This window comes from Podarcis cretensis (genome assembly GCF_951804945.1).
Source record: "Podarcis cretensis genome assembly, chromosome: 16".
In the NCBI taxonomy this organism is placed as follows: Eukaryota; Metazoa; Chordata; class Lepidosauria; order Squamata; family Lacertidae; genus Podarcis; species Podarcis cretensis.
The window spans coordinates 1,641,354-1,652,961 of NC_137186.1; the positions used below are offsets into that span (position 1 = coordinate 1,641,354).

Consider the following 11,608-nt stretch of genomic DNA (forward strand, 5'->3'; position numbering starts at 1 on the left):
GCTATTGAAGTGCTTCCAGCATCACATTTATAGTTAGGGATGAGTGTTCCTTGTCCAGAGAGAAGTTCCATGGAGGCTCGATTGGTCCACCTTGCACTGAAATGGCTGTTGTAGATGTGGAAGCCAAGAGTGACATTGGGCAAGAGTTGGGGGGTTTCATTGATCTCCTTTACTGCAAGTGCCAAGGCCAGGATATGTTGGTAGAGTTGTGTCAATGGCCTGCAATGAGAGCTGCGTATGGCATAACAGTGCATCTTTGCAAAGAATATATTGTATCCCTCACAGCCCAGGGAACCGTCTGGCTATATTGACACACAAACCTGGACATTTGGCTTCCCTGAACAGTACTTTTGGTGCTGCTAACTAACCCAATCTATGCGTAGATGAATGCACAACACTCCCTCCTGCCCCAAATTGGTTAGGTAAAACTCAGAAAGGGAAGTGTGCTTTTATTTTGTACATGTAAAAAAAACCCCACATGATTGAATTAACCAATGAATGACTCTGGAAATAAATAAATAGCATGCATGAGAGAGACTTCATAAAATCAAGTTATATCCCCCCCCCCCACAATTTTATTTTCCTAACTGCAGTCACCAAAATGACAGCCATTTGAAACAGAGAAAGCAAATCTTCTACTGAGATGCTGCAGTGATATTTGAAAGTTTTATAGCTATTTCACACAACAGAATATGACTTAGGGCCCAATTTTAAGCAGGAATGTGTTTCTTTGTTCAGAGAATGTAAGCAATTGTTTCCGCCAACTCTGCTACTATTATTATTAATGTTGCTGCCAATATCTGGCTATCCAATCACACAGGTGTTGACCAAAGTTCTTTAGAAAAATCATTTCCAAGTCTGAGCGATTAATGATTCCTGACATATCTGATAAAAACCAAAGCTGAACTCTAGAAACCCAGAGACTTCCATTTAAAATAACCAGAATGCCTTAACAGAGTAAATGTAATTTCTGCTATGTATATTGCCATGTGATAAAGTTGTAATGGCTAATTTCTAGGTCTGGAACATCTTTATAGGCAAAAATTCCAAAGCAAAGGTTGACACAGCTTGAAGAAAGCATTTTGAGATATCATATCTTCTCTAACCCCTAACAAAGTACTAAAAAGGAGAAGATTAGTGGAAATCATCACCACAGTTCATTATCACCATGCAGTGAATTTGCATAAATATAACACATAGAATCATAGATTACTAGAGGTGGAAGGGACCCAAGAGTCATCTAGTCCACCCCCCCATGCAGTTCCTTACAAAGTATGATCGAAAAGTTCAGGAGAGGGAGGGTTCTTGAAGGTCAATATACTTGAAGCTATATAGATTTGCGACATAATGCCAGCAATGATGACGTCTCCAGACTGATAATATTGGTGAAGAATTGGAAGTGGGTCCCTGATAGGACATTGAGGAACAGGCGGTTTGCGCACATAGGAGTCAGCATTACTGATATTAATACTGGATTTAGCACCATCTTGAATGTACGGTTTTACGAAACTATTAACCTCTTTGCACATTATCGGCAGAGCAATCCTGATTAGGAAATTCTCACTGGAACATCCATGCAAATTTGGTCTGCTCAGTGCAAAGAAATCAGTGATCAGTCTAAGAGTGCCTTGTGTCTAGCAGCCTTGAATGGCACAGGGGCTATTCATTGCATCTTCTAGCCTTGGTTCCTAGTTTGTATGGTGCTGCTGTATGACTCCCCTGGGATGGAGAGAAGAAGCCGAAGTGACTATGATTAACTTGATAATCAGAGGAGAGATAATTACCAGTTTTGAGTTGTAGGTTTTCTATCAGATCACATCAGAAAATCACGTTTCCCTTATCAACTACAGGTGCAAAATTTCGAACAAGGCATATCTATCCCTATGGAGGCAAAAAGGCATGGGCAATAAGATTAATGCAAAAGCATACTAAAGGCATGAAAGCTCTGATGGGTGAACAGAACACATTTGATGCTATAGATTTGTTGTAACTCTTCATGTCTCACTGGAATGGCAAGAAATGCCAGATCTTTTCAGTGTAAGGAGTAATTGATCAGAGTGAGAGAACATCAAGGGTCAGCCCAAGCTTGAATATAACAGGGGATATTAAAAGCTTCATTGAGTCTTTGTTCATCGTTGGCATGTGGCTACTTGAATTTTCCTGGGATTTGGAAAAGAATCAGTTATTTCTATGAACTTGATGATAATAGTAGGAGAAATAATTTCCCTGAGTAACATTGCACACAAAAATATGCTTAGCACATCACTGACATTGCCCCCACACCCAAAAGAAGACTTGGAGATATAAGTGGAGTAAAATGTTTATTTGTTAAAATATAAAAAGTCAGAGGAACGGTGAATAAAACTCAGAACAATTTGCTCATCAAAGTATGGGTGAAATCATTACTAAATCTACTAGGGACACATCCCTCCATCTTTCTGGGCTTGTCACACAACCTCAAGCTGTGGCTCACCAACTAAGGATGGGGAAGAAATTATTCCCTCCTTGGGACGTGAGACTCAGTTATGAATTGGCACTATTAGGAGGTGCAATTGAGCAGTGCACATGCATGACCCCCATAGTTGATTTTGGGGGGAGCGATAACACAACTCCTTGCCAAAGGTGCAAGTGACCCCAGATACACACTATTACATGCACACATCTCAGCTAGGGAACCAAACTGATTCAGACAGGAATGACACAGGAGTCCAACTTTGAACTTTTATCAAGCCTCCTGAGACTGTTTCCACTGAAATTGTTCTGCAAGGTTGCAGGGGTTTAATCCTGAGGTTGAATCCTGACAAGACAGAAGTACTGTTTTGCAGTGACAGGGGGCGGGCTGGTGTGGAGGACTCCCTGTTCCTGAATGGGGTAACTGTGCCCCTGAAGGACCAGGTGCACATCCTGGGAGTCATTTTGGACTCACAGCTGTCCATGGAGGCACAGGTCAATTCTGCGTCTAGGGCAGCTGTCTACCAGCTCCATCTGGTATGCAGGGTGAGACCTTACCTGCCCGCAGACTGTCTCGCCTGTGGTGAATGCTCTAGTTACCTCCTGCTTGGACAACTGCAATGCACTCTACGCGGGGCTACCTTTGAAGGTGACCTGGAAACTGCAACTAATCCAGAATGTGGCAGCTAGACTGGTGACTGTGAGTGGCTGCCGAGACCATATAACACCGATCTTCAAAGACCTACATTTGCTCCCAATACGTTTCTGAGCACAATTCAAAATGTTGGTGCTGACCTTTAGAGCCCTAAATGGCCTCGGCCCAGTAGACCTGAAGGGGCATCTCCACCCCCATTGTTCAGCCCCCACACAGCAAGAAGTGAGGTTGCAGGGAACCAGGCAGAGGGCCTTCTCGGTAGTAGCGCCTGCTCTGTGGAACGCCCTCCCATCAGATGTCAAGGGAATAAACAACTATCCAAGTATCAGAAGACATCTGAAGGCAGCACTGTTTAGGGTAGTTTTTAATGTTTGAAGTTTTATTCTGTTTTTAAGGTTCTGTTGAAAGCTACCCAGAGTAGCTGGGGAAACCCAGCCAGGTGAGCAGGGTATAAATAATAAATTGTTGTGTTGTTGTTGTTGTTGTTGTTGTTGTTGTTATATTTAACTCAATCAGAGGTCAGAATTGAGGTTTCCTGTGATGCCCTTCATTCTTAACCCAAGTTTGGATGAACATCTGTCAGGGATCCTTTTGCTGTGATTACTACAATAGACCCTGTCCAACTCTTCAATTGTATGAGTCTATATTCATTAAAGTCCCCCAATGTTCAACATTATCCCCATTCCACTGATAGAAAGGATCCAGAAGGGAGTGTCTCAATTCTAACGTCACACTATTGAGTAACACGTGATTTAATCTCAAAGATTTATTTAAACGTGCCATATAGAATTGAACAGACAGACTTGTTAATTATTTTAATTCTTTCTTATGTTTAGCTGCTCTTTGCTATTCAGATCAGGTCTCAGTAAAATGACATAGCATTTTGGGGAAAAGATGCAGCTCAGTAACCCAAAACTGGAGGACAAAATGGAGAAGATCTCCACAGCCACCATGTACTTCCCCTTGGTACTCAGATATGTGGGAACAAAGGACAGCCATACCGTGCAAAAGATCAACATGCTGAAGGTGATGAACTTGGCTTCATTGAAACTGTCGGGCAACTTTCTAGCTAAGAAGGCCACCGTGAAGCTGACAACGGCCAGGAGACACAGGAAGCCCAACACACAGTAAAGCATGACAGTCGACCCTTCATTGCATTCTAGCACAATTTCTTTTGGCATTGAGTGTTTGTCAAAGTCTGGGAATGGGGGAGTGGTTGCCAGCCACACACTACAGATTGTGGCTTGAACCAGGGAGCAGGATACGACTATGGAGATGGCTAATTGTTTCCCCACCCATTTCCTTATCCTGGACCCTGGCTTGGTGGCCATGAAAGCTAGCACCACAATGGTGGTTTTGGCCAATAAGCAAGAAACTGCCACGGAGAAGATTATGCTAAAAAGTACTTGTCGAAGGAGGCAGGTCACACCCTCCGGTTGTCCAATGAACAGCAGAGCAGAAAGGAAGCAGAGCAGGAGGGTGAGGAGGAGAGTGTAGGTGAGGCCCCTGTTGTTGGCTCTGACTATGGGTGTGTCCTTGTTCTTCATAAAGATTCCAAGCACAAAAGCTGTGATGCAAGAAAAGGAGAGAGCAACAGTGTCCAAGCTGATCCCCAGAGGCTCTTTGTGAGAAAGGAAGCTGATGGTTTTTGGAAGGCATGTATCCTGACCAATGTTTGGATATTGATCTCCTGGACATTGAAAGCAATCATCCATATCTGGAATCAGAATACAAAGAACATAGCATTCATAAATGAGAATCTCAGCCCTTTTACCGTGCATCTATTCATTTATTTCTTCCTTTGCAACAGTGTTGGTAGAAGAAAAATATCAAAGTTAATCTTGCAGTAGGAATGGTACAGTATATATCCCTGTTCCCAGATACAGGGGTATGTTCAGGCCATGTGTTTTAAGGGGATGATGAAATATTTTTAAAAATGCATTTTCAGAAGGTTTGAAAGTGTTTTAGATATTCATACACCTCAGACTTCATACTTTCTATATCACATTTCTGTGCATGTGCAGTTTTAAAAGTATTTATATGTTTATATTCACATTTTGAAAAGTGGAGTTGCAAATCTCCTTGAAGCATCATCTGAGGGGGTGATGATGGGCTATGTTGTCTTGTACAGAGAAAAGGGTGGTAATTAGATTCTCTTTGTTTTTTAAAACTGATGTTGATAAGCAAGGTCATAGCTGTTCAATTTGATGAGCTGCTGACTAGATCAACCATCTATATGAAATTTCTGACCTTTCTGGTTTGAGATTTTCCCTTCTGGACATGGAAAGCAATCATAGCAGCAAAATGGCTCCCCTTCTTTCTTGGTCCTACTATAACCTGGATGGCAGTGGTCATTACACATGGAAAGGGGCTGTGACTGTGCATAAAAGAAAGAACAATGTGCTTATATTGAGATCCTTTATTATGGAAACTTTATCTCAGTCTTCTCTATCCATTTAAGAAAAGGCTTCACAGTGGGGTTGTGTAATAACATCAGTTCCAGAGGGCATGTCTGGCCCATTGAGAGATGTGCCAGGAAAGATCAGGGAATGGTTTTGACCCAATGAATTAAAAGCCACCTTTACCCTCTGAAATATCCCCAAATTGGAATGAGATTTATACCAGCATAGGAACTCATCTAAATCTCTACTGTGAAAGAGGGGAACATTGAAAGGATAGAGGATTGCAAAAGTGCTCTTCAGCCACACCAGTGAGAGTCCAGGATGGCTTTAGATGGGTGGTTGAATCGTCATCAGATTTTCTCTACTACCAGCAAACTTTGACTAGAACAATGAAAAGGTCAAAGGACATTGCATAGCAATGAAGTTCCAGCATTATGCAAGGTGAATGTTTTGGTTCAAAAGCATGATTTCACTGGGGACAGTGAACTACAACCATTTGAGTATCTAGATAACTCGCTTCTTGAATATTGAGGAAATTTATAAATGCACCCTGAAATATGCAAGGACTGCACCTGGTTAAATTGTTTGGGCCAGATGATGAGATCCTCATGAATGGTGAAGACATTGTCCAGGGAGGTCACTGCATCTTTCTTATCTTGGAGAGTTGGAGGTTCTATCTTTCCAACTTTAACCCTGAAGAAGGTCTGGTTTGGGAATGTGACCCAGTTTATAATGTCAAATCCAGCAGCCAATTCCCCATTTTGATCAAAGGACACCATTTCCCCCACACTGTTGTTAAATGAAATTCTCCTGAGAATACGGTGGAGCTAAATTATGAGGAAGGGAAATCGTAAGTGTGTAAAGGTGCAAAAGATGGAACTATAAAATATGGTGATAAAAATTTTTACTTGGAGTGTTCAGATTGTGTTCCCTTAAAAGTTTTTATACAGGCCAATGGCATCAACAGTAACAATAAGTCACATAAAATTTCAGATGAGCTCCATTTTTACCCAAAATTGCATCTGGGGTGATACTATATGATAATCTTCTTCTAAATAAGTCATTGGGGGGGATTGTGAATACCAGACTGCTCACGGAAGTACAGACCACTCTTTTAGCTATGGTCGAATTACATTTCCAAGCAAAGGGGTGAGAAGCTGAAAAAAAACCCCTCTCCTTTTCTGGTAACTACATCCCACAAATCTTACATAAATTCATTATGAGCTTTAAAATAGTTACATTACAAAGCTTTACCATCAGTAGTTATAGTCAAACCACTGTTCAGCTTTTTATAAGTTGCAGTGGGCAGGGTTTTGTGTTTTTTTTAGAAGAAAGTCATTTCTTCAACCACCATCTAAATGCCAGAACTCTATCCTTAATAATAATGCAAGTTTCTGAACCCTCTAAGCCAGGGGTAGTCAACCTTTTATACCTACTGCTTCTAATGTATCTTTCTTGTTGGTAAAATTTCCTTACCATCCACCAGTGCTCGTTGGAAGAAGGTTTAGGCTTATGCCTTAGAACCCCCTACCACCCACCTAGAATCCTGAAATGCCCACTAGTGGGCGGTAGGGACCAGGTTGACAAACCCTGATCTAAGCAATGCTGTTGCACGAAATAGGTGGTGGTGTCTTCCATCTGATCAGGCCATTATGTTCAGGCCATCACCTGCCACAGTTGTGGCTCCAGAAGCTTCCACCTTCCACCGCGTGACATTCCCGTGTATTTGAATTGTGATAAATAGCTGGCATGCAAACTATGTGCTATTGCATAGACAGCATTGTAGACGCTGTAACTATGAGCAGTCATGCCCATTTCAAACACAGAAACAGGAAGCATCTCCAGCCTCTCATTCCCAGAACACCTTTTCCAGTCCATCTTGTGTGCCGCAGAACTGGGAAATGAACAGTCAAATGATTCTTCCCAGAACTCCCTGATGAAGCCATCTTCTTCTACTGAAGCAGGGTTTCTGTTCTGAAGAAATGTGTGGAAAAGCAGCACCTCCTTTGAATGAACTGAAAGCGACAAAGCACCATGGAGAAAATGGATGTCCCAATCTCTTTGGAAGGGGAATGATGTGAAATCCATCTGGGCTGTCATAATACAAATTTTAGCCATTGCCCTCCATGGCATATTCTCCATTTCTGCAATCTGGGGCATGACTCTCAAAACCACCATGGTCTGAATTTCTCCATGCACAAGCACTACATGGGCAGTACTTGACATAACGACATTGAATGTCTTAACGCCTTCTCCTACCATGTCTCCAAAGCCACTGGAAGAAGTTAGTTTGGGGAATTTTTCTACGAAGTCGAAGCAGATGCCACCCTGGGAAAGCAGAGGAAGTATGTTCTCTATAAAGCTCTCTGTGTTGTCGTCATCCTGGGAAACAACTCCAATCCACATCCATGAGAAATGCAGAAGTAAGTGGAGAATTCCCTTGTACTGAAAGGCACCATTTGGGAACATCCGGTGGAAGAAAACAGCCTGAGTTTCACTATTCATGACTGGAGAAGAGCCATATATCAGCTAGTTTTGAAAAGGTAAGAGAAGAGAAACAGTTGCCGCTTTGTGAGTATAGAGACATGACAAATTGTGCTTTTCCCCTCAAATTGTTTCATCCTTGAATACCAAAACCAATCCAGTACTAAATATCTATAAAGAAAGATTGATATGGATATAATGAATCAAATATATAATCTAAGAAATCCATTCCTCACCCACCACCACCCGGCCATTTTGCCCACAAAAATACATCAAAGCTTCCCTTCCAATCCCACACAACTGCTAAGCTCAGATAACGGTGATAACTAAGTAGGTCAAGGCATAGTCTTCTGCTGTTTGCAAACTGTCTTTCCATTGGTGTGCCAGTTCTTATTCTTATTCTTTATAAGGCAACTATCTGAATAATCACTGGGTGATTGAAGACATTCAATATTTTATCTCTCACAGCTTTTGTACATTATAGAAGAAATAATTTCTGAATTTTTAACAATAACAAATGAACTTTTGCAAATCTTGGGGTTCCACACATTCAGATGTTATTGAAATCTAGCACACCAGGCAGAGACTTGGCTTATCATAAGGAAAACCAAAAAAAGTGTACAATGTTCAGCAAAGTGTTCAGGGTTGTTGTTTTTTTAAAAAAGCTAGTTGCACAGCTACACATGACTTTGGTGGCTATATGGCTATATAAGCTAGAAAAAGTTTTCACATTCAACATATTAGATGGGTAAAACATCTCTGGAACTGAAATCATGCTATATTTAGGCAGCCTGTGAAAATTTAGCTAATGGACAATCAATGAAGAAAAAGGGAGTAGAAAACTTCCTTGGGTCACTGAGCCATGAGACCTTATCAATTTTTGTAACTTTGGGTACAAAAATGTATAAGGTAGATAGATGGATAAACCCCAAGGTTTATTTTATTTCAATAATATTCTGAATGTGTCTATCTATTTCATTCACAACTTTTCCAGTCTGCAAGACGCATTAAGATGGAGGTGAATGGCATTCAAATGACTTGTTCAACTTAGAGGTTCTCCCCACACACGTCTTACTTGTGGCATCTTGTACATGCACAGGATAGTTGCCATGTGAAAACAGACATTAGAGTTTGGTCCCCCGATGACTGCTACTGGAGTATTCTCAGCATCACACTTGTAATTAGGCATGAACTTGGCCCGTCTGGAAAGAAGTTCTATGGAGGCTTGATAGGTCCAGCTGGCACTGAAATGACTGTTATAGATGTGGAATCCAAGGGTGACATTGGGCAAGATTTGGGGGTTGGCATTGATCTCCTTCACAGCAAATGCCAAGGCCAGGATGTGCTGGTAGTTCTGAGTCAGGACCCTTTATCAAGTGTCATATGGTGAGAGTCATGTGTTACATTTTACACCATTGGCTTCAGTTCATCACATTCTCAACATTTCCGTTCAGTGTATAAATTAATTGGCCATATATTGCACATAAATAGTTTTTAAGGCCAAGGTCCAAAGTATTTTAAACAATGACCTCCAACTTCAAACATCATCTCATTTACAAACATACAGTCATTGTGTTGCAAACAGAAGCAGCAGCAGCAATAGAAATTTGCAGCACAACTTTACAGGCCAATGGGAATGAAGAGGACATTATATGATGCTCTGACCTGTCTTTCCATGGCTGCATTAGTGCCTACTCCTTAAGACATATCCAGGCATGCCACTTCATTGAACAGGAAAAGCTGCAAGGTTTTCAGCGAAGGCAATGAGATTAAGATCTATTTTTTATTATTGATGTAAACCTCTAAAATGTATTATGTATAATTAAGTTTTTATGTCTATCTTCATTATATTTTACTTTATTGCTATGGCTAGTTGCAGCTGCAAATAAAGATTCTTCTGATCTGATCATGTGAAATAGAACAGATCAAGCAAGCTAGACTCCCTGATGTTTTTCTCATTGCCTTCTTGGAACTCTACTTCAAGCTTCAGAAACAGTTAATCCTGAACAAATATTTTCTTTCGTCAAGACTCCTCAGAGCATCACTCTTCCTAAACTTTGGAAATCAGCAGCTCTCACAACATCTGTTATGGCTTTAATGTTTATGAACAAACCCTGAAATATTTCATTGAAACTCAAGACATTACATATAGTATCCCTCTTTATATCAGTTCCAAGAAAAGTCCCAAACGTTTAGCATCAAAGTGGAGAGATAGTGATCATCTCTATGAAGTACAATTGAAAGCAATATGTTGTCCAGACTACTACGTAACGAGAAAATGATTAATCCGTAGTTTGCTCATCCTCACATTAAAAAGAGGGACAGAGATTTCAGATATCCTCAGTAATAATCCCCCAAACTAACTGACTGACCCTAAAGACAATCAATAAAGCAATATGCACTTCCAACAGTTTGTTCCCAAATCCCATACAAAAGAGCAGCATGACTGGGAATAGTATCACTAAAACACTATGATATGGCTTTAAAGCAACATACATGTGGTCATCGGAAAGTTCCTGAGCCGGATGTTGTTCAAAGGATATGGTGCTTGAAGATATGTAGATCTGGGAAATAATGCCAGCAATGATGAGGTCTCCCGACTGATAATATTTGTGAATTATAGGAACAGGTTCATTGATAGAACATTGAGGGAGAGGAGCAAGCATGCATATCCCCTGGGACAGCAGTAGGAACACCACCACCCCAAATACTACCATCTTGCAGAGAGTTTAATGGTAGACATCAAGTCATCTGCTCTGTGATTCTTATTCAGCGGAATTTGAATGATCACTCACCCAGCTGATTCAAGGGCAAAAAATACAGAATAAAGAATAGGTGGCCATTCAGAGCTATGTCTATAGGCCCAGCTCTGAGTGACTCTTAGATATTAATAACATCCCTTAGTCTTTGATTGTTATTTTGCATGGGACCAGTAGACCGCTCCAAGGATGGGGGGGAAAGTACAAATAATGGTCATTAATTTGATAATTGCAGGTCTGTTAAGAACTTGATCTGATTCATTGTTTCTCTGCAATATTGCAAAAGAAAACATGTTTTTCACATCTCAGCTGAAATTTTCTCTGGACAATCCTCAGTGGAAGGAAGTTTTAACTTGTTATAGTTACAAATGTGTTCACAACTGAGGTCTTAAAATGAAAAACAGCACAGGCATGTAACTGGTTTGAACTATATTTAATCACTGAAGTGGAATTAACTTTTGCAGAAGTTCCAAATGGACCCTTATTTTGAAAACTTGAATGTTTTCGAATTCAAATGAAAAACCACATTTGGTCCTTCTTTGTGGTGTCACTGCATCTGGGGGGAGACAGTCAATAGACCTTCTTGTGCCACCATGCCTACTGATTAGATATCTGGCACATGGGCTCTGTCTGGATGAAGTGGGCAAGGCCTGGAAACAGACCAGAGTGGAGACTCTACCTCTATGACCCACTCTGCAGATGTGTTTTATTTTTAAAATTAATTACCCGCCCTTCACCACGAGGTTATGGCAAGCTGCAACAAATAGAAAATAAAATTTTAAAATAGATACAAAAGAGTAGAATTTCAACATCTCCAGGTTCTCCTCCTGTCTCCAGCTGATCCAGCCTTTCACGGA

At 40.9% G+C, this 11,608-nt stretch overlaps 2 protein-coding genes across 2 annotated transcripts in view; both read right to left on the reverse strand.

The window, feature by feature from the left end:
- Window positions 1-10,709, reverse strand: part of LOC307205227 (vomeronasal type-2 receptor 26-like) — a gene marked incomplete at both ends in the record, with an annotated part of 67,446 nt that extends 56,737 nt beyond the window's left edge. Inside the window, 2 exons of the mRNA XM_079957423.1 lie at window positions 9,068-9,359; window positions 10,489-10,709. Coding sequence (XP_079813549.1) covers window positions 9,068-9,359; window positions 10,489-10,709 — 513 coding nt within the window. The remainder of the gene's footprint in view (window positions 1-9,067; window positions 9,360-10,488) is intronic.
- The window catches only part of LOC307205699 (uncharacterized protein), a 330,448-nt gene that overhangs the window by 273,497 nt on the left and 45,343 nt on the right, over window positions 1-11,608 (reverse strand). The window lies entirely within an intron of this gene.